The sequence below is a fragment of the Cladophialophora bantiana genome (assembly GCF_000835475.1).
Source record: "Cladophialophora bantiana CBS 173.52 unplaced genomic scaffold supercont1.19, whole genome shotgun sequence".
Classification (NCBI taxonomy): Eukaryota; Fungi; Ascomycota; class Eurotiomycetes; order Chaetothyriales; family Herpotrichiellaceae; genus Cladophialophora; species Cladophialophora bantiana.
Genome location: NW_015971593.1, coordinates 433,651 through 458,612, shown reverse-complemented (window position 1 = coordinate 458,612; position 24,962 = coordinate 433,651). Strand labels below are relative to the sequence as shown.

At 52.3% G+C, this 24,962-nt stretch overlaps 9 protein-coding genes across 9 annotated transcripts; 7 read left to right on the top strand and 2 right to left on the bottom strand.

The window, feature by feature from the left end:
- Positions 1 to 149: 149 nt before the first annotated feature.
- Positions 150 to 1,146, bottom strand: Z519_10730 (uncharacterized protein; the record flags this gene model as incomplete). The annotated part of the gene is made up of 5 exons (XM_016768446.1): positions 150 to 235; positions 293 to 444; positions 534 to 715; positions 772 to 908; positions 963 to 1,146. The coding sequence occupies 5 exons, from the start codon at positions 1,144 to 1,146 to the stop codon at positions 150 to 152; spliced, it is 741 nt and encodes a 246-aa protein (XP_016615353.1).
- An 879-nt stretch (positions 1,147 to 2,025) lies between these two features.
- On the top strand, positions 2,026 to 4,039 carry Z519_10729 (uncharacterized protein; the record flags this gene model as incomplete). Its single annotated transcript, XM_016768445.1, has 4 exons — positions 2,026 to 2,319; positions 2,376 to 2,404; positions 2,467 to 2,742; positions 2,836 to 4,039. The coding sequence occupies 4 exons, from the start codon at positions 2,026 to 2,028 to the stop codon at positions 4,037 to 4,039; spliced, it is 1,803 nt and encodes a 600-aa protein (XP_016615352.1).
- A 1,138-nt stretch (positions 4,040 to 5,177) lies between these two features.
- On the top strand, positions 5,178 to 7,375 carry Z519_10728 (uncharacterized protein; the record flags this gene model as incomplete). Its single annotated transcript, XM_016768444.1, has 2 exons — positions 5,178 to 5,444; positions 5,753 to 7,375. 2 exons carry the CDS (start codon positions 5,178 to 5,180, stop codon positions 7,373 to 7,375), a joined length of 1,890 nt encoding a protein of 629 aa, XP_016615351.1.
- Positions 7,376 to 7,949: 574 nt separating this feature from the next.
- Z519_10727 (uncharacterized protein) lies at positions 7,950 to 10,010 on the bottom strand (the record flags this gene model as incomplete). Its single annotated transcript, XM_016768443.1, has 1 exon — positions 7,950 to 10,010. One exon carries the CDS (start codon positions 10,008 to 10,010, stop codon positions 7,950 to 7,952), a length of 2,061 nt encoding a protein of 686 aa, XP_016615350.1.
- A 1,099-nt stretch (positions 10,011 to 11,109) lies between these two features.
- On the top strand, positions 11,110 to 13,070 carry Z519_10726 (uncharacterized protein; the record flags this gene model as incomplete). The annotated part of the gene is made up of 4 exons (XM_016768442.1): positions 11,110 to 11,255; positions 11,302 to 11,333; positions 11,396 to 11,481; positions 11,535 to 13,070. The coding sequence occupies 4 exons, from the start codon at positions 11,110 to 11,112 to the stop codon at positions 13,068 to 13,070; spliced, it is 1,800 nt and encodes a 599-aa protein (XP_016615349.1).
- Positions 13,071 to 13,422: 352 nt separating this feature from the next.
- Positions 13,423 to 15,332, top strand: Z519_10725 (uncharacterized protein; the record flags this gene model as incomplete). Its single annotated transcript, XM_016768441.1, has 4 exons — positions 13,423 to 13,534; positions 13,591 to 14,221; positions 14,277 to 14,560; positions 14,611 to 15,332. 4 exons carry the CDS (start codon positions 13,423 to 13,425, stop codon positions 15,330 to 15,332), a joined length of 1,749 nt encoding a protein of 582 aa, XP_016615348.1.
- Positions 15,333 to 16,679: 1,347 nt separating this feature from the next.
- Z519_10724 (uncharacterized protein) lies at positions 16,680 to 17,707 on the top strand (the record flags this gene model as incomplete). Its single annotated transcript, XM_016768440.1, has 3 exons — positions 16,680 to 17,154; positions 17,219 to 17,458; positions 17,517 to 17,707. 3 exons carry the CDS (start codon positions 16,680 to 16,682, stop codon positions 17,705 to 17,707), a joined length of 906 nt encoding a protein of 301 aa, XP_016615347.1.
- Positions 17,708 to 21,146: 3,439 nt separating this feature from the next.
- Z519_10723 (uncharacterized protein) lies at positions 21,147 to 21,545 on the top strand (the record flags this gene model as incomplete). Its single annotated transcript, XM_016768439.1, has 1 exon — positions 21,147 to 21,545. One exon carries the CDS (start codon positions 21,147 to 21,149, stop codon positions 21,543 to 21,545), a length of 399 nt encoding a protein of 132 aa, XP_016615346.1.
- A 1,368-nt stretch (positions 21,546 to 22,913) lies between these two features.
- On the top strand, positions 22,914 to 24,383 carry Z519_10722 (uncharacterized protein; the record flags this gene model as incomplete). Its single annotated transcript, XM_016768438.1, has 3 exons — positions 22,914 to 23,530; positions 23,581 to 24,311; positions 24,346 to 24,383. 3 exons carry the CDS (start codon positions 22,914 to 22,916, stop codon positions 24,381 to 24,383), a joined length of 1,386 nt encoding a protein of 461 aa, XP_016615345.1.
- Between the last annotated feature and the right edge of the window lie 579 nt (positions 24,384 to 24,962).

Genomic DNA, 24,962 nt, shown 5'->3' with positions numbered 1-24,962 from the left:
CATCTCGTATATACGCGCATCCGATAGATAGCCAGAATGAATCCTACTTCCCATGTATGACTCGAATTGCTCCTTCAGACCTGATGTTCTTGAATTCTGCGGCATATTTTCTGGCGGCGCACCAGCTGCCACCTTTTTGAGCCCATATCTCATTTCTTCTCCTTGTACATTGGAAAAGTAGGTATGTTGAAAGGCGTAACGCCCCCTGCGTAGAGTCCAGCAACTCCAGCCCAGTCTAGAAAGTGAACCCTGGTTAGTGGAGCACCACTTTATATGTGGTACGGCGACTTACAGGTCAAGAATGCCACCACAAAACCAACCGAGTTTCCAGCAATAAGCAATGAGGGGCGGTTGAACATATAGCCACAAGCCAGCAACAGAAGGTCGAGATCAAGGAAGGCAAGATCCAGAAACAAGACCCATGAAGCTCGACATGCGGCGACTCTGGATTCTATTTAGCATCGAAGTATATTGAAAAGTTGAACGGACTCGAATTTCCGTCAGTACTGGGGCATGGCTTCGAGGAGACTTACGTGTATATTACAGTGAGGATAAACCAAGCCCACAGGAACATAGCGATAGCTTGATTGAACTCGGGGCTAATTTGGCCTGTTGCCTTATCGGTGTACGCAGCAAGAATTCCACTACCAGGGATGTATATCATTGCATAAGCTACGTTGAAAGCTCCATAGGATGAGAAGACCGTGGCTCCAAACTGAGAGGACAAGTTAATATTCAAAGCACGGCGCGGTTGGGGTTATAGATCCTTACCGTGTTCCCTGAGATAAATTCCATAATGCCACTTAGGTACTGACATACTCCTCCAAAGAACGTAATCATGCCCACGAGGACGTTGGGGGTATAGATATTTCGAACATGGACGCCGTAGGCAGAAATGAGAAATATTCCTTCGACACCTCAGTCATTGGATCCAAGTTTCATCTGTTTCTGGGAAAGCATACCCGTTGCGAAAGAGAGTAGTCCCAAGGGCGCTGGGTTTGCAAATGATCGGTGCACCACTGGGAGAGCGGGCTGAGTTCTATCGTCTTCATGGCCGCCCTTCGTGCGCACGCGCTCCACACGCGATCCCTCTTCGTGAGCGGCAACGGACTTTTCAAGCTGGTCTGCCGAATTGTATGAGGACATCTTGCTGACAGACTTTATGCAGTGCAATCAAGACAGCTTCAGATAGAACGACGAGAGATCCAAGTGACCCGTCTTTTCTGCTCGGAAGTTTTCAAGAATTATGCTTCCAGAAGTGTTTCGTTACTGCAGGTTTAATGAGATCGTCTCTGACCTTCTTCAGCCTCCTTGGAGCGCACTCTTACCATCGCGTTGAAGCGGCATCACCCCGGGCGTAGATGGTATTCGGCATCATACCGCGCATTGGATCGGCGCTTGAAATCGACCAAGACTCGTCCTATGCAGCCGAAACAAGAAACACAGGCGGCGGTGAGGTGCTTGTGTCGACGGAGCCATTCATCCTGGAGGTCCCAGAGCCTGCTCTAGCCAAGTTGTGGGGTTGAGACGAGGCGGTGCCTGCAAACCATGCTGATGGACTTGGTTATAGACTTCCTTGGTATTCGATGGGCAAAACTATGGTGGGACCTTCCCAATAACGTTGGGCAGGGGAGAGAAAAAGGTTTAGATGGTTGAGATGATGTTAGATGTGTGGTGGAGAGGAGAGAAGATGGCCGGAGAAAGGCGGGCGAACGCGGCGCAGGACGATAGACCTATTAGTCCGGTATCCTATCGAGGAGCGTATTACCTCGTATGTCTCGCTCTCCTTCCTGGGCCATCGGCAATCACACCGGCGTCATTACCCGGTGGGCAACTGGCGACCTTGTTTCTCATTCAACCCTGACGCCGCATCAAAGCAGATCCCATGTCACGGGTGATGACGGGGCAAAACATGGTCAGGCTCAATTGACGATGAAAATTGTCTTACTGCCCTCAATACCTCTATATCCATCACATCGGAAATATCTCTTTTGCCCAGATAAGTAGATTTTCTTACTGAGATTAATGTCTGCATCTTTTGCAAGCGGCGTGGCTCGCGCTCGGAAGAGCTTGACCAACTATGCATCCTACGTGCCAGAAGGAAGCAGACAGCCGCGGATTGGGCATCTGGATCTGGAATCCAATACCATTACACCTCTTTCCTACCTTTCTGGGACACCAATAAGGAGCCTTTACGAAGTGATCGAAGCAGGTGAGGGTGCTTTTGTCCAAGCCGGAGAGCCCTTTCCACGAAGCAAGGCGAGGTTGCTACCCCCAATCTATGGCCGCGATATTCTTGCTGTTGGAAAGAACTATGCGGTAAGGACTGCCCTGTGACATGGGCATTGCCTGTCACTAATACTGGTGTTCTCCAGGCCCACGCCAAAGAATTCAACGCTTCGGGGTATGTACTCCAAAATCAACGGCTGAATACCAGGTAACGTGCTAACCACTTGACCTTTACAGCTATGACAGCTCCGACAAGGTCGACATGCCCACCCATCCTGTTATTTTCACTAAGCGGTGGACTTCTGCAATTGCCGACGGGGATGAGATCTATCCCCATCCGGCATTCACCCAGTCGGTGGACTATGAAGGCGAAATCGGCGTCATTGTGGGCAAGTCTGGATTTAGGATCAACGCGAAGGATGCCCTGGACCATGTCTGGGGCTTCACCATCATCAACGATGTGACGGCGCGCGAACGACAGCGAGACCACAAGCAGTTCTACATTGGAAAGTCGTGAGTGGCCTGTTCCTTGCAAGGGCCTCTGTTCGAAGGACTACGCGCCGCTCTATTCCACTGCTCGTGATGGTGGCTAACAGTCTTCCGCAGCCCTGATACTTTCGCCCCGATAGGCCCGATAGCCGTTCCAAAAGAACATCTTCCAAAGGATCTCACTGTTACAACGACCGTGAATGGAGAAAAGCGACAGGAAGGTACAACTAACGACTTGATCTTCAGCATACCGACCTTGATCGAGACACTATCCGCGGCACAGACACTACAGCCTGGAGATGTTTTGGCCACCGGAACGCCCGCCGGCGTTGGTTTTGGCTTCGAACCCAAGCTGTGGCTACATCCTGGAGACGTGGTCAAGATATCAGTGACCGGCCTGGGGACATTGACCAACCGCATTGCAAGCCCGGAGTCGAGAAGTCCTATTTTCAATCATATTGTGTCCTCCGCGGTGCCCGTCGCAAATGACCGGACGATCGAGGGTCGTGGCCTGATCTCTATTGGTTCGAAACAGCTGTTCTACCAGCGAAAAGGCGGTGACGGTGCTGGGCGGCCAATCTTTTTCATCCACGGTCTGGGCGGCACTTCGGATTATTTTGGACCTGTGATGACAAGGCTGGGGGACTCTTGGACATATCATCTTTCCGATCTCGAGGGTCATGGCCTGTCACCGACATCCGCAACGAGCAAGCTGAGCATCGCGTCCTTTGCTTCAGATGCATATCAACTTTGCTGTCAGGCTGGAATCAACGCCGAGTCAGGACTGACCGTGGTGGCACATTCGATGGGCTGTCTGATCGCGATGAAACTGGCGTTGGATCATCCGGATTTGGTCAAGACACTCATCCTGCAAGGGCCTGGGCCCTCACCGCTCCCCGAAGCCGCCAGCAAAGCCACATATGCCAGGGCCGCCCTTGCTCGTGAAAAGGGCATGCTCGGAGTTGTGGATGCTGTCGTTGGTGCAGGGACATCTGATTACACCAAGGCACATAATCCTCTGGCGATTGCCGCTGCTCGAATATCCCTACTGGGACAGGACCCCGAAGGATATGCGAAGGCTTGCATAGCACTGGCAGACTCAGTCACGGACATATTGGACATCTCGGCACTGAAGGCAAGAGTGCTGATTATCACAGGAGACGAGGATAAAGTCTCCCCGCCGGAGATGTGCAAGAAGATGGAGAAGAAAATCCCCAACTGTGAGGGTGTCGTTGTGCTTTCGCGTGTCGCGCATTGGCACCTGTTTGAAGCGACCGAGAGTGTCTGCTCGGCTGTCAGCGACTTCCTGCGTAAGCAGTAGCCACAGCCTCCCCCTTTTCAGAAACGAATTGCGCCAGGGCAGGAGGTGGAAGGTGGAAGGTGGAAAGTCGTTGGTGGCTGGTGGAAGTTGCAAAATGCCTCCCTCGGAGGTACGGGTATCCACGACGGTCTTTCGATCGACTCAGATGATTTAGAGCTAGATAGAGTTTTATTTGGACCATGGGGTCGCTTTAGAGGTCCGTTGTGCTCAACGGGAATCAGGCAGTAAGGGCATAAGCAGGGATGTGGATGAATCTAGTTGTTGTGATACCCGTAGTTACTTCCGTAAACGACCTGGGGCTTCGAGTGGGGGAGCGGCATTAGATGTGCTTGTAGGTAGCGTAGTTGAGGACCCCTAGCGACCTACAGTAGGACTTAGGCTCACTAGGCAGTCAGGGGTGCCCAGCAGTTCCCAGTTGTGCCTAGTGAAGCTACATTCGTCCCGAATAATTCCTGGTGCCCTGGAAGCTGCCGCCGGATGTGCCCCTCCTGGACTTAGTTAGGCAGGTTCGTCGCCCCCAGGTTACACGTCTTACACTTAAACAGACCCGGCTCCCGGCCCCGGATTTCATTTCTCAATGCTTAACTTGACGAATATCTCCCTACTCCGGCACTTGTTCTTGCTTCATCCTGTTTTTCAGCCTTCAACTTCCTGCTCAATTCACATCACAGTGTCACTGTGCTCTATCTACTGCTGAGGATACCGCCCGCCGCCTTTACTGTGGCCTTTTGGTCATCAGAAGGGTTGCTATTTCGTCCCTCCACCTGCAGAGTCTTCAAAAGCGGCTCCGTGTCAGATGGCGCCGCATGTCGACAAACGGCAACCTCGGGTACCTCTGAGCTGCGAAAACTGTCGAAAGCGAAAGATAAAATGTTCGGGCGAGAGGCCGTTTTGCGACACGTGTGCCCGTCGTGGCTTCAGTCATACGTGCTTTTATCTGCGCCAAAGCGCACCATCTGGCTCCAGTTCCGACGAGGTCCTCCAAAGAATGAGGCGAGTCGAAAATCTCCTGGAGAGACAAGTCTACCTGCTCGAGCAGCGTTTTGAGCCCTTTCCAAAGTCTCATTCTTCGAATCATGATACTTTGTCACAGCATCAATCGTCATCGGTGAACTCGTCGCCGTGGACGGAAGTCGAAATGGCACCTTTGGATGCTGCACCTTCAACTGTTGTTGGGACGGTCCTGGAATTAGAGGGAGGCTATGAACGATTCATTCCCGGACTAGCCTCTTCAGATGCAGACGCAGTCAACGAGCTGATTCAATCTGCCTCTGCCCCGCCAATGTCATTAAATTTTCCTTTTTCACCAGATGTACCCGCTACGCGAAGTGCGCTTTTGGGAGCCTTGCCCCCAGCAAGACAGTGCGACGAATTGAAGAACATATTCTTTGAAGTTTTCTCGCCGGTATGTTTTCCCAAGCTTCTTAGCCTCATTTAGCCCTCTCCCTGTCTCTGAAGGACGGGTTTGTAAAGGCTCGAGAGGCAAACTCCCCGAGCCCAACATTTTTCACTATCCAAGTTGCTGTAGACATGGAGAGAAAACGACGTTCTTTCTCCTCGTCGCGACATCGGTAGGTCCAGGCGAATAGAGTCTCGTTCCGTTGTATGGGAAGAGAGGAAACGTCGTCTTACAGTCACCCCCGTTGATTGCTCTGTCACACCGTCAATACACCAAAATTACTCTATCGACCCAAACTAACTCTCTTCGAACAGCTCTTTCACATACTCCATGATCCCACATTTCATGCCGAGTATGCCAACTTCTGCCAATGCCGAGGAGAGGTGTCACTCTCATTTCTCGCGTTGTTGTTTGTGATTCTCTCCATCTCCGTTACCGCGTTAGATTCGGATCATCCGCTGCTGGCGGACCTCGGAATGGAAACAACCGCTTCAGCAAATATCAAAAGCTTGGCGACAAAGTATCGAGCAGCCGCAATGGGATGTCTTTCTGCCGATCAATTTCTCTGGCGACACAACTTGCACACTGTTCAGGCGCTGGTGCTCCTGATATACGCGCTTTCGCACGCACATGGCCCGTCGTGGGCCTTGCTGGGGACCACTTTCAATATCTGCGTATCGATCGGTTGTCATATTGACCCATCTCAACTAAATTTAAACCCTCTGAGAAGTGAACAGAGGCGCCGGGTTTGGGCAGGCCTCATGTTACTGTATACCATTCAAAACACTTGTCTGGGCAACCTTGCCCCAATGAAGGTTACCGCCGTCGTCCGTCTTCCTGCAGACGTCGATGATGAACAGATCTCCATGTACGACAGTCCGCAGTCCCATACGGATGAATCTCAGCCAAGGCCTCTTAGCAAAATGTCGTACATCCTCTTCAAATTCAAGCTGTATCAACTGGCATCTGATATAACACACTTCGCCAGGGGAAACGGGGACTTGAACGGCCTAATCGACCTCGACCGGCGGATCTCCAGAGAAGAGCACGAACATGACGCCCGGTTCACCGACGTCCGGCAGCTTCCAATCTACCACCTAGCTCATCTCTATATTATCAAAAATTACACAAACCACCTCCGGCTCATTCTGCATCGACCGTATCTTCCGCCGCATTCCTCGGCTACAGATAACGCACTGTTCGAGTTCCCAGAACAAATGCTCCAAAGCCGGCAGTATTGTAAAATGTCGGCGATGAAGATCCTCAACAACCACGAGGACCTTTGTTGCGACGACAGGCTGAGACCTTATCGCTGGTTCGTCTATGGACTGGGTGGCTATCAGACGTTTCTGGCGGCGTCGACACTCGCGGTGCTTCTTGGGTCGGAGGACGATTCGGTCGCTTCGGACCGGGCAGATGTAATCTACACCCTACGAAGATGTCAGGCTCGATTCGAGCAGCTGGCCATGAGAAGCGACATCTCTGCCAAGGCTGCCCGGATCCTGCGCCGAACGCTCGGGTCTCCTACAAACGAAAGCGGTGGCGGCGGTCCTCATCCTCAAGACATCCCTAGCCTACACCATCAATCGTCGAGCTTAAGCGATGAGTCCAAGACGCGCAGCATGAGCAACAGGCAACAAACGCCCGCTACAACTACTAATGGCAGCAACCACGGCCCAGGCCATGCCCAATCAACAATGGCCCCCAGCTCCGGCTACGCCGCCGGGCTATTCGCCACCCCTTTTGCGCATTCCTCATCCTCCCCACCCTTCTTCCCCTGCCCCCAGCCAATCTACGAGCTCATGTCCCTCCCACCAGAGCAGTGGCTCGGAGGTCCCTCCGCCCTCGCATGGGACTGGAGTGGCTGGGTCGATGCCACTGAACCAACAATGGCTCCGCAAAACATGTTCACGGACGCTTCGGGCGTCATGATGTGATGTACTGTGATGTATTGTCCCACGACCTACGATACTGTGATGTACTGTACTGTGGTATACTGTGCTCCGATGATGTGAGCTGAGCTTAGCTGAGCTGATTGAGTCGAGCTGAGTCGAGCGGCTCATTGGAGCCACAGCCTGGGGAATGAAATTCAATTTGTCCTCTTGTTTTTTTTTGTAGCATTATTGCGGATCTTTGGGGGGGGGTGGTCGTCCCTACCTCTATATCTGTCTTGGATTGATTAAATCACCCAGGTACTCGAGCAATGTCACGTCTCGTGCGCATTACTCACGACTCTGGAAGGGCATTTAATTATATGCGGAACAGCTCATCTCCATATCAGGGAGTCTTATTGTGACCAGGCCACAGTCAGGCACTAAGTTTAATGTACAGCGTTTGGAGACACTGCTGTGTGCTTCCCAGGGGATATCGACATTCGATACTCAATAGCATGGAGGGAATACGAACAACCCGGTGCCATAGCGGATATATAACAAACAACCAGTCACCAGCGCCTATTCACATACCTTTTTTTCTTTTTCAAAAATAAAATAAAATAAAATAAAATAAGCGTCACCGGAGAGCCATCTCCAGCCTGTTCCTGACGACTAGCCACCAGCTCGCTTGCTGCTCGGCCTGGCTCCTCCGTTGGATGGCCCGGATTGTGCCAACGGGCCGCTGCGACTCGACCTGTTTCTCGGTGAAGAAATTGCCGTGCAGACCGTAAGGCACCCTCTGCGTCAGATGCACACGAGCAACGATCGTTTTCATGTCTCTGGCGTCAATGACCCACAACTCGCTTTTGGCGTCAGGGCGACATTCCCCAGACGCGTCTAGCTGTGATTCGTCAAAGACGTAGGTTAGCAACCAGCCATCGTCTTCGCGGGCGCCGTTTTCGCGCGGCACAAAATGTGGCTCTTGGGCGTAACAGCCTGGGGGCAGGCGAAAAATGGAGATGGGGTCATCCTCCTGTTGAGACTCGAGAATTTCGTTGACAGACCTTGTATCCACACATCCAGTGATAGATTGGACGTGAGAATCATTCTTGCCTCGCTTGATTAGTGTCTCTGCATCTACCTTGACCAAGCAGTCGATCTTGACAGCGCGACCAAGGGCGGTACCAAATGTACCTTTGGAAGTGGAACAACCAAAGACATATTTCGCCCTATCCATTGTTCTGTCTTTCCTGACGTTGGGAAATTCGAACGGGACGGCACTCAATGCGAACTGGTGAGTTATGCCATTCTCTTCCGGCTGGGCTAATGAGAACTGGTAATAGTAGAGCCGGCACTGTTCTTCTTCACGATCAGACTCGTTAGATGTCGGTTGCGGAAAGGGAACGTTGCCAGCGGAGAAAATGAGCGAAGCCGAAGTCAGTCGACATGCGAGCATATTGACAGCAGTCGTCTTCATCTGCCCAGTCGCTTTGTCAACCGCCTGATCATCCCACGTATTAGCCGTATGGAAAATGCAGCATGGGCTTGTCTTGAACCACAAAATCTTCTGTGGAAAGTATCGAGGAAAGACGCCAAATCGAGCCAGGGAAGTCGGGTCATAGGCAACCACGGGTTTATTCATTGTCAAATTCAAGGGGTCCAGCGACAGAGGCAAGTCCGTGATGACAGTATGGTGAAGAGAGACACCGAAATCATGCATCATCTTCGCCGATGAAACGCCCGGGACCGAGGCGTTCAGGAGCCTTGCCGGTCGTTCGAGCGGCGAAAAGGGGATGGCAGGCGGGTAAGTTGAAGGTATAATCGAATAATGTACATATGGAGGGGCAAAGGTTGAGTGGAAGAGGACCAATTCTCCCGTCGTTGGGTCGACACGAGGATGTGCCGTAGTCCATTCTTTCACGAATCGCAGTAGCCCCTTTCCACCAAATCCTGGGCCTTCCTCGCCTCCCATCTCTCCTTCTGCTCTTTTCCCATTAAACCAACCAACAGTCTCGAGGCCCGGAAGAGCGATTCTCATTGGAGGACCAGATTCGCAAGTTGCGAGGGCACGCCCATCATGAAATAAGACACCCGTGTTGGCCACGCTGATTTTCTTGATGACTTGGGTCGAGCCCGGAAGTCGCGATAATACGACAAGCAGTATTGTGCGGAAAACAATGACTATGATGTTGTACAACGAGGACAGAGGATCGACTAGAGTTGCAATACTGGGGAGGATTGGGGCGCACAGGTGTTTTGAGGACACCGTCGACAGGTAGATGTCGGTCAAGATGTATTGATTGACGAACTCTGGTTGAACACCATCTGCAGTTCGCATAAATGCGACCCCACTGAGCATGCCATCACCATCGAACCAGTGTGCGTCTCGGCCCAAGTCTTCATTTGCTACGGGATTGCCGCCATTTCGAACATATTCACCCCCGATCAGCTCTTTTGGTATACTCCCCGCGTATGTGCATGGTGTCAGACTTTGGATCTTCTGCGTAGGAGCAAAATTGCCGCTAAGGTACGGATGTGGGTGACTTGTCTTGCGATTTCGAGCGGTCGAGGTGCCTATCGAGGATGCATAGGATGTGGGCTTTCCGGAGGTATCTGTTGCGGCCACAGAGAAAGGCGACTTGGTCGTAGTCGAGGCGCTGGCATGAGGGATCCGAGCAGCAGTGGAAGTTTTCGACATTGCCCAATCAAGGAGCGTCCGGTGATGTGTTGGTCTCTGCTAAACATTTACGAGTGCAGGCACAGTACAGTAGACCTGTATCAGAAAGAGTGCATTGAAGGTCACGCCAGATCGACGTCAGAGTCCAGACGGGAGGTGTTGCTGGTGTCCTGGTGTCCGAGAGCCCCGAAGGATCAAGCTCAACATGCATTTGGATCACGCAACGGACCAAGATGATCAATTGGTACCAAGTGTTCACATGTTAGTACTTCGGTACTCATTTGCAAACTCACACCATGACTCTCTGGAGGATAGAGGAAAGGTAGCGTCTACTGGTATTAGTATCTGATGTCCACATGATGAAGGTTGGAGTGGAGGGGGAGGCCTTGATCTCAAAGCAAGCGGGCCATCTCTGGAAATCCATGGGTACGAAAGCGAAGGAAATGAGGGGGGAAGCTCGGCGAAGATGGAAGAGCAAAGGACTGACGACAGACAAGTACCTCGTAAGGTGAAAAACAAGTGACAGTGGATGCCATGGCGTCATCAAGCTTTTACTAGCGAGGCGCTAAAGGGGGGTAGTGGTGCTATCCTGGAAGAAAGTCGGTCAGATCTTGAAAGGGAAAGTTAGCCGGGATGCTCTCTTTTCTGGCTGCTTTTGCCGGCAGTTTGAATGCTGTGGCGCCTTGGCCCGTCAGCCTCGTGTCCCATGCCAGGTCGGTTCTCGCATCTGTGGCTTGACCTTGGAGGCTTTTCGACTTTCTCTTTCGTCTTAACTTGGAACGTGGAATGTGCGCGTCATGATATCCCCAAAATTTCATGGCTTCCACCAGAGTCTCTGTGCAAGTGCGCTCAGCCATGCCTGCATGGGTTTTCCCTATCTGTTCACTTGATGTCCAAGTTTTAATTGTTCCTCCACTGGTCTTGAGAGCTCACGGCTGATCTCCATACCATGGCCTCTGCCGTTGCCGTCAGCCTCTACTGAGACAGGAACTTTGGAATCATCCCTCGCCGGCAGCAAATCCCCTTTCAATCAACCACCGGAACTCTGCCCCGATGTACGACTATGCGCTGGTGTACGTAATCCTCCGCTCCGGGGCCCCCTTTTGTTGCAAAGTCTGACATGTCCAATGTCCACAACAGTCACGTTGTCTACACAATTCCCCTTGCAATAGCCTTGTCCATTATCCTAGGGCCTTTGTTATCACGACGGGATATCTACAAGATATGCTTCCTGCAATTTGTCGCTGTCACATACACAATTCCCTGGTGAGTGTGAAGTCGACATCTCCTATGGGGAATGCTGACCGGACAGGGATTCCTACCTTATCAGAACCAGGGTCTGGAGTGTGTCAATTTATTCCTATCTTGGTACGAGGTACTCGGTATTCCATACTAACTTAACCTAGCATACCCACAAGATGTTATTCTAGGACCGACACTGTCTGACATCCCTGCTGAGGAAGTCTTCTTCTTCGGCATTCAGACTTATATTGTAAGCGCTTGCCTCTTGCCTGTTTTCAGGCCAACATTCTAACCCTGAAGCAGACCACATGTCTACAGATCCTTCTCAACAAGCCAATTCTCACTGCAATTCACTTGCATAATGAAACGGACCTCCTCGACCCCGTTGGCAAGTCACTACGGCCTTGGAAGCGAGCAGGCCAACTCGTTTTCTGGCTGGGCTCGGTGATTCCAGTGCTTCTGCGCGAAGGCGACACCAAATGCCGATACATGCGACTCATTTTGGTCTGGGCATGCCCGGTAATGTTGATGCTCTGGACATTTGCTTACCAACTCCTTCTTACATTGCCATGGACAACAACCTGGTTGCCTATTGCCGCTCCGACATTATATCTGTGGGTCGTGGACACGTTGGCTCTTCGCAGGGGTACCTGGAGCATTGAATCGGGCACCAAGCTCGGGATTCAAGTTTGGCCCCATCTGGAACTCGAAGAGGCTGTCTTCTTCCTTCTGACAAACACCCTTATCGTATGGGGCGCAGTCGCCTTCGACAACGCCGTGGCTGTTCTCGACTCCTTCCCCGGCCATTTCACTACGGTCCCCGGGATCCCGCCTCCGACCTTGATGTTCAAAGCTTTACTTCTTCCTACATCGAGTTATGACACCGCCCGTCTCCAGGGTTTACGAAATGCACTTACAGTCCTTGCTCAGAAAAGCCGATCATTCTACCTGGCCTCAGGTGTCTTTGCGGGTCGTTTGAGGATTGACTTGATACTTCTATATGCATTTTGCCGAGTGGCTGATGATTTGATCGACGATGCACCTTCGGCAGAGGAGGCAGTCAAATGGGTGCAGCAATTCACCAATTTCCTCAATATTGCATATTCGTCAAAGGGGGATCGGAAGCTGGTGCAGCAGGCTCTCGATCCATTCCCGCCGAAAGCCCAGTCTATCCTCGTACTGCTGCCGACGGATAAGTTGCCTTCAGGGCCACTCTACTCGCTCCTCGATGGCTTCCGTATTGATCAAGCATTTTTCAACGCTGGATCCAGGCAAAATCCGCCGATCAAGACTTTTGCCGACCTTGAGCGGTATGCAGGCTGTGTTGCAGGAACCGTCGGTGAATTGTGCTTGAATCTCATTTATTATCATGATCCCGACCAAGGAACCTCCGCAGAAACAAAAGGAAAGTGTCTCGATGCCGGCGCGCAAATGGGTCGAGCATTGCAGTACGTCAACATTGTCCGAGATGTCAAGACAGACGCCGATGTTGGTCGATGCTACATTCCTAGCGACTGGTTTGACAAATCGACACAACGTTCCGCCGAATCTCGAGCCGAGGAAATTCCGCATCATCGGAAAAGGATATTAGACGTCGCATTCGCGATCTATGCCGAGAACAGAGACGCGATTGACGTGCTGCCGTACTATGCACGGGGTGGCATCCGTGTCGCCGTCGAGAGTTACATGGAGATCGGCAGGGTCCTGCGTGAACGAATGCGCCAAGGCAGACCTCTAGATTTCGCGGGGAGCGGCAAAAAGGGACGGTCCAGCGTACCCAAGCTCAGGAGGATATGGGTTGGATGGAAGACAATGGTGGGAATGAGGGGGGCCGTGTGATGGAGGAAGGTCTACTCGGGCCCTGGTCATGTTCATGCCTGATGTTGGTACTCGGTACAAAGTTCGATGTTGCGAGGTGGGTGCTAGCTAGCGTGCGGGGACTGCGCAATCCAGTTCAGATCTAGATCTGAAACCCTGGAAGTTGAAACTCCCTGCCCTGCATCAACCTTTGGTCATTTTCGTAGCCTGCTCCCAGTTGGAGCGAGGTCAATATACAGACCGAGTTGGCTGTCGTACCCCAAGATGAAGGCTGGACCCATTGAGCCCAGAAGTAGTGGCATTCCGATGGCTTGGTAGCAAAAGTCATGTTGTCATAGACTCTGCCTCTGCCACTGCACCCCTCGCCCAGCGCATGAACTATGTCTTCCTACCGGGCTTCTACCTGCTCCTGGGGCTCGGTGTTTCTCTCAACATTGAGGATAAAATCTGGGAGATGACCAAGCCAAAAAGCGCTGTCATTGTGGGTGAGATTGCATGACGGTTGTTCTGCTCGTCATCCGTGCTGACACCGAGTCTCCAGGTGCTGGCGCTGGTGGCATTGCCAGCGCTGCCAGGCTCGCCAAAGCTGGTTTCCGAGTCACTGTACTCGAGAAGAACGACCATACAGGCGGACGCTGCAGCTTGATCTACGATGGCGGCCACCGCTTCGATCAAGGCCCTTCTCTCCTCCTGCTGCCTGATCTGTTTGAAGAAATCTTTACCGACCTAGACACGTCCCTCGAGGCCGAAGGAGTAGAGTTGCTCAAATGCGAGCCCAACTACAACGTCTGGTTCGGGGACGGCGAGTGCATCGAGCTGTCAACGGATGTGGCCAGAATGAAGAAGACAATCGAGCGTTGGGAAGGGAAAGATGGATTCGAGAGATATCTCGCTTGGATGAAGGAGGCCCACGTCCACTACGAGGCTAGTGTCGTTCATGTGCTGAGGAAGAACTTCTCCACGATATGGGCAATGGCTCGTCCGAGCTTCTTGCCGTACCTTCTGGCCCTCCACCCATTCGAAAGTATATGGAACCGGGCAGCGCGATACTTCTTGACAGAGCGACTGAGGAGGGCCTTCACTTTCGGGAGTATGTACATGGGCATGAGCCCCTTTGAAGCTCCCGGCACCTACAGCCTCCTTCAGTATACCGAACTGGCCGAAGGTATATGGTCAGTCTCTAACCACAGAACTATTTCTTCGACTTGGTCACTAACTAGCACGCAGGTATCCAAAAGGCGGGTTTCACAAAGTCTTAGATGCCTTGGTTAGAGTTGGCCACCGTCTCGGGGTTGAGTACAGATTGCTGACGCCCGTCGCTCGGGTGAATGTCGACGCATATTCCCAGCGGGCTACGGGCGTCACCCTGGCCTCTGGGGAAGTCGTGAACGCCGACATTGTCCTGGTCAATGCTGATCTGGTCTACGCCTACAACGAGCTGCTACCGCCTTCTGATCAAGCAATATCATTGTCGAAGAAACCGGCTTCTTGCTCCAGTATCTCGTTCTACTGTAAGTCTGCAGTTATTGAATCCTTGCCCGCTCTAAACTAAGCCTGTCAGGGTCTTTGGACAAGGTGGTGCCTGAGCTCCACACGCACAACGTCTTCCTTGCAGACGAGTACCAAGACAGCTTTGACGACATCTTCAAGCGACAACAGATACCGAAAGATCCGTCTTTCTACGTCAACGTACCCTCACGTATAGATCCAACAGCAGCTCCCGAGGATCGAGACAGCGTGGTGGTGCTCGTCCCGTGCGGTCACCTATTGCAAGGAGAGGCTGATCGAGGTCTGAACCCGCACAGCGCTCAAGATTGGGAGGCTATGGTGGCGAAAGCTCGCCATGCAGTGTTCGAAACGGTTCGCCTCCGGACCGGGGTCGATCTTGCATCCCACGTGGCCCACGAAATCGTCAACACACCAAGTACATGGAAAAAGAGGTTCAATCTTGATAAAGGAGCCATCCTCGGATTGAGCCACTCGTTCTTCAATGTATTAAGTTTCAGACCCGGGACGAAACACGCAGCAATCGGAGGCGTGTATTTCGTTGGAGCCAGCACTCACCCTGGAACAGGGGTGCCAATTGTGTTGGCTGGGAGCAAGATTACGACTGGGCAAATACTCGATGACCTTGGTATGCCCAAGCCATGGGCTCCAGGCAACCACAGGAAGAGGGTGGTAAGCGATCTAGACAAGTGGGGAAGGCGTCCTCTGGGCCTCGAGCACACCCTCATGGCTGTCTTGCTTGCGTTGTTGCTGGTGCTTATAATCGCAGTCACATGACGAGATATAGAATAGGACGGGCCCTCGATACTGTTTGTCATTTCTTAGAAGAATGTGCATTGACTCTTCAATATCAACTCTTGGTTTCTTGCGTCCTCCCCACCCATAGCAACGTCCAATTGTGGCGTCTGTAGTTGCGCAGAGCTGGGTTCACGGTTCAGCCACGGGGAACAAAGCAGCAAGATGGCATGTGCCGCTAACTGGAGAGGGTAAGTCTGCCGAGCTGGACCTCGGCACCATTGCGAATCCTGGGTACTCAATAGAGGAATGATTTAGTAATGACTAACTTGAAACATGACCTCATCTTGTGACGAGCGTCGATCATCAAGGAATCCCCGGGAACCTCCGCCGAATCACATGCCGTCACGGCCTCGTGTTTCTAAACCTTTTTGCGGTAGAGCCTTGCAAGCTCCCAGCATTTCCGACTGAAAATGCCTCTGACTAAACCTCTGCAAGATGACTGGTATGCTGGGCTTCTCCCTGGACACTTTTCGCTGACATCTTACGATCGCCCACCAATGCCGGGTAAGCCTAAACCCAGCTGTCCTCGCAATTTTCTCCGGTTCGCTACAGGAATGGAAGTCCGACATCCTGAAAGAGCCCAGCCAACCCCGTCCAACTCTCATCCAGGGTAAGGCGGTCTGCGCTAGCCATCAGCCTGCATTTGCTGTTACAGAGCCGAAGCCGACGACATCCGAGCGCGAAATGGTTTGCTCAAACCATCGAGTGACCATCACGGGAGCCTCAACAAATCTCAGACCACCACGATTGCTGCCCAGGCGTTTGGGCTAACCAAGTGTGAACGCTGCGACCAGTTATCTTGCGATGCGATATTTCCGACGCCAACAGTAAGTTGAGCTAATGCGTGAGTGGCTTGGGGTCGGTCACCTGTTTGGGACATGAAAACAAAGAGCCTACTGGAGTCAAGCCAGAGCCTTGCAGCTCAATGGGCAGATGACCCTCCCCGGATGAGAAAATCTTGCAGGGCAGCTTACATTCTGCCAGAAGATTCCCTCGACGCCCGGCTGATACGGCAGCGTGAAGACATGGGGAACTGCTCCAGGAATCCTCCGGCAATGCTTGACTTCAATGCACATTGCTGTTTTCTGTTGACTGATCGAAGCGAATCGACGTCACGTTGCTGCTATCCGCGAGAGTCCGTATCCTAAGTGCACGAGACGCTCATCTATTAAACCCCCCCCTTTCGCTCTGGAGCAGAACATCCAATCTGACTTCGATCAGCACAATCGTGACCTAGGAGGCCAACAGTCCTTTTGTAAATCCAGTCCCATCACTTTTCAACGACACCCGCGACAACCCACCTTCACACCAACCACTCCTCTCAAGATGGGCAACGACGTCTTCCGACACAATGGTTTCACCAACACGGTGACTACCAACAACCACATCACTGCCGCCGGCAGCGATTGGTACTGGACTGTCTGTGCGGTGATGACCGTGTCCACCCTCGCCTTGATGGCCCTGTCCTTCTTCAAGCAGCGATCGCAGCGTCTGCTCTACTACATCGCCGCGGGCCTCACTTTGATCCCTGCTATTTCGTACTTCTGCATGGGTTCCAACTTGGGCTGGACCGCCATCTTGGTTGAATGGGTTCGCAGCGACCCCGAAGTTCACGGCGACATGCGCCAGATCTTCTACGTCCGCTACATCGACTACTTCATCACCATTCCGCTCTTGCTTACTCTCTTGCTGTTGTCCTGCGGTCTCCCCACTTCGACTCTTCTCTACACCCTACTCATGGGCGAGGTCTGGGTCATTATGGCTCTCGTTGGCGCCCTTGTTCATAGCGAATACAAGTGGGGTACGTCCTGCAAAACGTGACTCGCCGTATTCTGGTGCCGAGTTGCTAATTCTGGGTACCACAGGTTTCTTCACCTTCGGAACCGTTGCACTCCTGTTCGTCTGCTTCGCCCTCATCTATGAGGGACGTGCTTATGCCCGCACCCTCGGTCAAGATATTCTCCGTGTCTACACTGTCTGCTCTGCCTGGGTCGTCTCACTCTGGATCGTCTACCCCGTCATCTGGGGTGTCTCCGAGGGTGGTAACGTCATTGCCCCCGACTCTGAGGCCGTCGCTTATGGTGTCCTGGATATCCTGATTAAGCGTGAGTTGCCATTTTGAATGCCCTCTTTAATGCGGTCGCTGATGATTCTTTCAAACAGCCCTCACCGCTGCCGTCCTCATCTGGGGCATGCGCAACGTCGAGATGGAGCGTCTGGGCATCCACATCCGCGACGTCAACGCCGCCCCGGGCACTGCCCCTCAGACCGAGAAGTCTGCTGAGGCTGCTGCCGCTGGCGAGGGTGTCACTGCCCCTGCCCCTGCCGACACCACCGCCACCAGCGCTGTGTAAGCGGCTGGCCGTCTCTCAGCATTAGGTCAATGGGATCATATCCGCCCTGTGCTCTGGACTTAGCCCCAATTTTCGATAAATTCGACGGATATCTTTTTTCCTTGCCTGAATGCCGAAAAGGGATTCCCCAGTCCCCCTTTCTCTGTCAAGCCTGAGGTCTCTACACTTACTCTTTGCTTGCCCGACCTCAAAATCACGATACCCAACCTTGGTTTCCGACGAAACTACACAAATTTCCACAATGCGACAGGTCACTCGTTTACGATGACTAAGGAGAGATTTCACGAAATGAAATAATATCACTAATTCATGGAGTCGTGTGCAGAGAGGAGAGGGGGAAATGTCTGATTATCACGTCGCGACGATACCCAAGATACCATGTATAAGCATCTCGCCATTGGGGTACTTAGTACTTGACCTAACTAATAATACTGATACCAATATATAGATTTCATGTAATGTCAATACTACTACGAGGTACACACTTCTGACGAGGCTGACTGTACCCGTGTGCTGATCCCAATTCTGATTTCCTTGGCATCTAGTATCCTGGACAGACGAAGGACTGGTGACCACTTGTACTTTCATGTGATTGGGACCCCGTGACCTGTGCCGCTCGACTTTCCCTTCTTATTCTGCGCGAACTTGGCGTCAGCAAACCTTTGTTCCGAATGGACACAAATCGACCAGCCCGCCTTTTTTTTTCATCAAAGTTGCCATCCACCACGGAAGTGCTCGACGGGTGTAATCAATCTTTATCCCATCGAGATCCTGCAGAATAGGGGACAAGCGGGACTGGTGAAAGGGAAAAAGGGAGCCATCACCGTTGCTTTCCCCAGAAAACAGTCTCCCAGCCACCACAGATTCCCAAGGTTTGCTCTACCCAGTACCTTTTTTCCACTCCCATATCATGGGTGGAACTTTTTGGCTTTGGGGGCTTGAGTCCGAGTTGTCACAGAGTGGACACAAGCTGACGCCAGACCCCTTTCTCGCTTCGAACTTGACTAAGCCTCCTTCAACTTAGCACGATGGGCTCTTCGGAGATTTTTTTGGGCTCATGAGGTGCAGTAGTGTGGGATGAATCGCAAAAAGGGGATTTTACCCTTTTTGACCTCAGACTGTCAAAGGGGAAGACGTATGAGCAGAATTTGAATTGTCTTCAAACCCTAGGAAGGTGAGTTTTGAGTTGTACGCAAGTGGAAAGGAGAAGCTCGGCACTTTTGTTCTCCGTATTGAGGAGTTGTATCACCCTGTACTTTGCACAAAAGCAAAGAAGTCGCCTTTGTGGTCTTGACTGAGAATCCGTTATCGAGAGTGATGGGCCTCCACTTCTTCCCTAGAAAGGAACCGCGAGAAGAGGTGCATCTCGCTTTTGGTCAATAGTGCGTCGCTGAGATACACAAGCGAGAAGTTACTACACCATCTTTTGCACCAGCTTTGCACGACTCGATGAAGCTTGCAGCATAGCTAACCATTCGCTAGCCATGTTACCGTTCCAGTTGAGATTGCGGAAAGACGGTTTTCGAAGGAGATCGACCGCAGAGCAGATGAATCAGGTACCATATTGCTGTGCAGATCTCGTTCGAATCTCATTGCAACTGAGAACTACATCTCGCCTGCTTGTATGGAGTAACCAGAAGGTGATCCCGATTTGAAGGTTGTTTTACCGGGTTCGCCATGTTTCTGAGGTCTGTTCTGAATTATATTCCTTGTTCAACATTCCGCTGGAGACAAACAACATTGAACGGACACTTGCCGTGGATAACGGACAAGTCGCAACAGGCCAAGTTTTCTCCGCGTTGTCGAGAATGGCAAGGTCGGAAAGCCGATCAGGTCGCTCTTGCACCAGCGAGACTGGGGCTTAGGTATTGCACAGAACTCATACCTCAGTGTTCAAAGCGAGGACAGTAGCATCCATCAAACTCCACCCTTCTCCCAGAAGTCTTCATCTACCTAGGTCCTTTCTCGGTACTTAGGTAGTCTATGTGCCAAGTATGCATTTAGGGCTTCCTCTATCTTGGAATTCTACCACAAGCGAAGTTGGCAGCTTGCTTCTGCTTGGAGAAACAAAATCGGCCTGGTTTCGGTCAGGACGGTGCACAGCAGCAGTCTCGACCAAAGCCTCGGCCTCATGCAGACCGCAAATCTCAAACTGCGCTCACCGGGGACCAACCGCAAGTTATCATCCGTCGTTGTCCGAAGGGTTGGAGATGAGGTCGTGCAATCCGCGGCGGCGAGAGGCCCTGACAGCAGCGTGTGAAGACGGCGACTGGCAACACCAACGGTAGGTCAAACACAGACAAAGCCCTCTGGCCGACTCCAGGTTAAATTGGACAACTCACGCCGGCGGCTACGAATGAGGTCAAGGCCGACTTGGCCAAAGAAATCACTCAGGTCGCGTGAAGTAGTAAAATACTGTACCTCGACGGTGCAGGGCCGATCCGAGAGAACACCTCGTACCCCCGATAACGTCGATGTCAGGGGCTGCGGGCAGAGGACACTTGGACGAATGGGCAACAGAGCGCAGGGTGGATTTTGAAGTCGTTGTTTCAAATCATGGGCGACGGCACCAGCGGGGGGTTTCTTGCAGATGAAGTTTCCAATGAGTTTGGCGCGTTCCTGGCGCCTTCGAGGCCAATGGGCCGCTTAAGATGAGCTAATCTGACGCCGGTGCAGGCGATGGGGGCGCTCGAGGTCGACAGAGGGGCCCGCTCTGCACAGTAGGTGCCCTTAGCGGGCCCCTCGGGAAATTTGGCATGGCTGACATTTGCTGGCATTTGCTGGCAGTGGAGGACAGGCCTGCACCAGGCCCGCAACTAGCCAGGCTTAACCACTTAGCTACCCAGAAGGTAGTATGGGTCCACTCGCCCTCGATGGAGACTTCGTTGACACCTCTATCCACCGCTTCTCCACGATCAACGAACCCTCATCCCAACTCAAATCAGCCAGACAACCACTGGGATCGTTGGTGCTGTCACTTGTCGACACCAGCGCCATGCCTGCACGCAATCTGCCCGCCTCTGTGACGATGCAGGACGATGCTACCGCTGCCAGGCCAGTGCTCCACCCATGCCCTTGCCCAGCCAAACCAGCCCATCAGATACCCGGTACGCTTTTGGCCGCCACATATACTCTCGTGCTTCCCTACTCCTCTCTATCTGTTGAGCCTCTCCTTCCCCCATACCGGAATCCCAGGATAGCATATTGCTGTCGTCCGAGTTGCTGAGCTCCCTCTCAGTTCCTGCCCTAACTCATTCACCTTCATTCGAGCAGCGCTCGCTCAGCTCGCCTTGCGCGACGCCAAACACTCTTTGAGACACAGCATTCGAGATTTCGAAGCCGCGATCGGACAGCGGCCCCAGGTGCTCCTCAGAACCAAATTCCGGCTCTACGCACACCGGTCGATGCGATAGGATCGTTGCAAGACACTCGAATCAAGATGCGCATCAGCTCAGCCATCGCAGCGGTTGCGCTGTTGCTTGCACCAGCAGCTCTTGCTGATCTACCTCCCGGGGACTGGTCGGGGGAGACGACCATCACAGTCACATCCTCCTACTCGACCACCCTTACCGTCACCAAGTATCTCACATATGCCAACGCAACAACTACAAGCAATTCCAGCGGCTATTTTGCCCACCCCACCGGCTGGAATGCCACCTCCACTACCCCTACGGGCGCAACCACAGTCAACAAGCCGACATTGACCGCCCCGGCTACTTCTACCCTTGCTATCTCGCCGCCTATCGCATCTGCAACTGGCGCGGCGAGCGCACAGGAAATCAACTTCGCAATGGCCGCCCTGGCGGGCGCCGCTGCCGTTTTCTTGGGCTCATTATAGCCCTAGCCCTCAGACATCCATCGACATGCCCAGCACGGCGCAGTATCCAGTCGATATTGTTTCTTTTCTTTCCTCATGTTTTTTGACTGAGTCAATGTTCACGTCACGAGCACCAGCATGCTCATTTATACTTGTCTGGATTACAACACTTTGATCTCTGTGAGAGTTTGAGGCACGTTACGGAGGACTGACTGTCGGGATCCTGAATGTGCCGCAGCCGGTACTTTCACGAATTACCAACGTGTCAAAGTTGCAAATTGGGAGAACACGCTATCCACGCCCGGGGCGCAGATGAGTCGGACCGCCAGCCACTGTACAGGACTTTGGTTTCAAGCATGAGTGTTGGGAAACGGCGGTTCTTGCCTTTTCCCCGACCAAGTGGATGGAGACCGGGGGGGAGGGGGGATGGTTCTTGGGAGGGGGTTGAGGGGATACAACACTGAGAATCTACGATGATGACGGATATGAACAGCCAGTCCCACACCCGGAGAGCATGCAAGAGAGTCTCGGTCTCATTTTACGAAATGGTGGTGAATCATCTGGGAAGCATTTTTCCTCCACGACTCCATCTGTACAGATAGTTAGGTAGTGCAGCCTTGTAATTTGGATTAAGAAACGTTATGAAACGCAGAACGTCTCATTGCCTCGTGCCTTTGATTTTACGAACACCAGGTCTACCCGCGCCTGGTGGCGGGGACGTATCCACCCTGTAGACGACTTGCTGCGAACAGCGACGTGGGCACGAGACCTTCTGCTATTCAGGACCAGGTTCTGTCTACCGGGTAATACTGTGGACGTTGTCAGATGTATACCATGATTTTGCAGAAACGCTCGTGAATGAGGCCAAGCCACCAACCACCGGGGTGGGGAGAGGTGCTAGTATTACGTACCAAGTGCACATCGAGGCATTGCTTTGCACTTGTTATACAGTCTGTCATTCATTGACATTGTTAACGTCTTTCTTGGTGAGTGAGTGATAGGTGTGTGTTGTTGGAGGTGGACAGCATCTTTGGCGTTTGGCGTTTAGCTCTTGCTGGGGAAGCGAAGATGGTGGAATGAGGTCACGTGGCGATGGTGATGTCAATGGAGGTCCAAGACTTGTGACTTCTTTCCAAACTCGCCGACAGGACGCGTGCTGCCCTGCCACGCTTCCTCAACTCCACGCGTGTCATTTTCCCACCCACGTGCCTAACGTACCAGCGAGCATTTTTTTGATCTCTGTTTGTCTTTTGCGGACTCGACGGCGTTGTTGGCTGTTTTTTTGTGTTTTGTTATTTTCATCTACTCCTCCATCGCTGACTGAATTTTCCCGACGATCGACCATTGCCTGGCGAGTTAAAGAGAGCTCCAGAAACGTCATATTTCACGATGGACGAACCTGATCTTCCTCCTCTCTCGCAGTTCACTCGAGCCACGGCTCCAACTCGAGCACCGCCTCCGCTAACCCCGGTTCTCGCGCGGAAGAGGACTCGTTCTGACCACGACGACGAGCCCGCCGCCTCTAGCGATCCCGCTCTTTTCTCCAGCGACGAGACTGCGCCTGGGGCCGAGAACTATGTCTCGGGCAAGAGGAATAAACGTACCTATAAGGGGTCTTGGTGGGATCGGCACCCGGCCGACGCTACAGACAAGGGGAGTCATAGGGAAAAGCGCCAATTTAAGAGAAATCTCGACTCCGGGGTGTTTATGGGCAGTGAGAGTGAGGATCCGCCCTCGAGTGATTCAATCACGATGGAAGACGAGTTTTTGAGGGATCAGCAAAGGGTTATGGACAATCAGCAAAAGGCCTGGGACAACTACCAAAAGGCTACGGACGAGAATCAACAGGTGCAACCCGCCACTTCCTGGCCAGATAGGGGCGATGGAAGCAAGCTGAGAGCGAACTTAGCTTCCGTAATTACGGCTCGGGTTCCCAGAGAGCATGAGGAGGTATGTGCGGTTATTAGGCAGTGTCTCGAGCGAGGAAAGGAGGATGTGGACTTGACGTATGTGACCCAGTTCGAAGACCAAACACGAATCGTGCTGACAAGGTTAGATCCATGTCTCTGTCGAGCCTACCCGCTGAAATCACGTCCCTCCAAACACTTAGCAAACAAGACGAGATAACTCCAGGGATGCTGCATATTGGGACCAACCTTGAACCCCATTTGCGCCTTTTCTTGGGCAACAATTGCTTCACGAGAATGCCAAGTCCTATCTTCGAGCTTCGGAACCTCCGAGAATTGTCTCTCCGCAACAATAATCTCACATCCATCCCGGCTGCAATAGGGGAATTGGTCAATCTCGTGTCTTTGAATATTGCTGGAAATCAATTGTCAGAGCTTCCCACCGAGATCCTGGACCTGATCACTGAAGGTCGCTTGAGAGAGCTTCGATTACACCCAAATCCTTGGATGCAGCCTGATGGGATGGGTCTTGAGGAATCCTTCTCCTGGACGAGGATATTAGGGAAGATACTTCTTCGCAAGAAGAATAGCGCCCACACTATGAAAAAGACGTATTGGCCGACGGAGAATCCTCAGGTCCCAACACTCACCGAATTAGCTCTCCGTCAGCTCTCCAAATTTGACCCTTTAGGCGACATAGATCTCGGGGCCTATATGCCATCAAACACTCCTGAATCTGTCTTGAACAATCTGAAGCTACTTGGACAGAATCCCACGCGCCGATGCAACGCATGCAATAGGCCAATCGTGTTGGCGCGAGAAGAATGGTTTGAATTTTGGAGTATCGACGAGGTCTCCGAGAGCGATGTTGTTCATGTTGGTATGCCGGCGGATATCCTGGTGCCCTTCCGCAGAATACGGTGCTGGGATTGCTGCAGAGGATCCAAGATGAGTAGCGCCGCTTGGGAGGCACTGCTGGGTGGGTCTCGTAAGATTTCGAAAGTGAGGCGCTGCAGATAGTCATGGAGAGTTACCAGAGTTCTCTGCGAGTAGTGTTACTCTTTCAATTCACCAAAGTAACTTAAGGTGCTTGTTGGGCCTTCGGAATGGGGGACTCTCCAATTTGACTTGACTGACCCTATCTCTATCCCAAGGACTGTCTTCACCACGAAATACCAAATATGAAATGGATGCCGGATCCTGTTGTTCAAGCCGTTGGGGGGAGATAGAGGGGGATATATTAGTAGGTCTTCAACTTAAACTTGATACCTAGTACTCCCATCCATCTCAAGTTTGAGTGCCATCTTTAGTCTATCCGTGTTCTAACTATCGTCTCTTTACGCGTGATCTGTCTCAAAGATATTTCCCGGCATCCAATAAATCATGTTGTCGACGCCTCAGTCAGCCTTGTCAATCAATCTCTACGGGGGAAGGGAAAGAAAAGAGAGAGATAACACCGAGCGATGTCTTTGGTGTTCCTAGCGACTGTCTATCTCGTCGGCGACCGCGGCGTCCTACCAATGAAACCGGG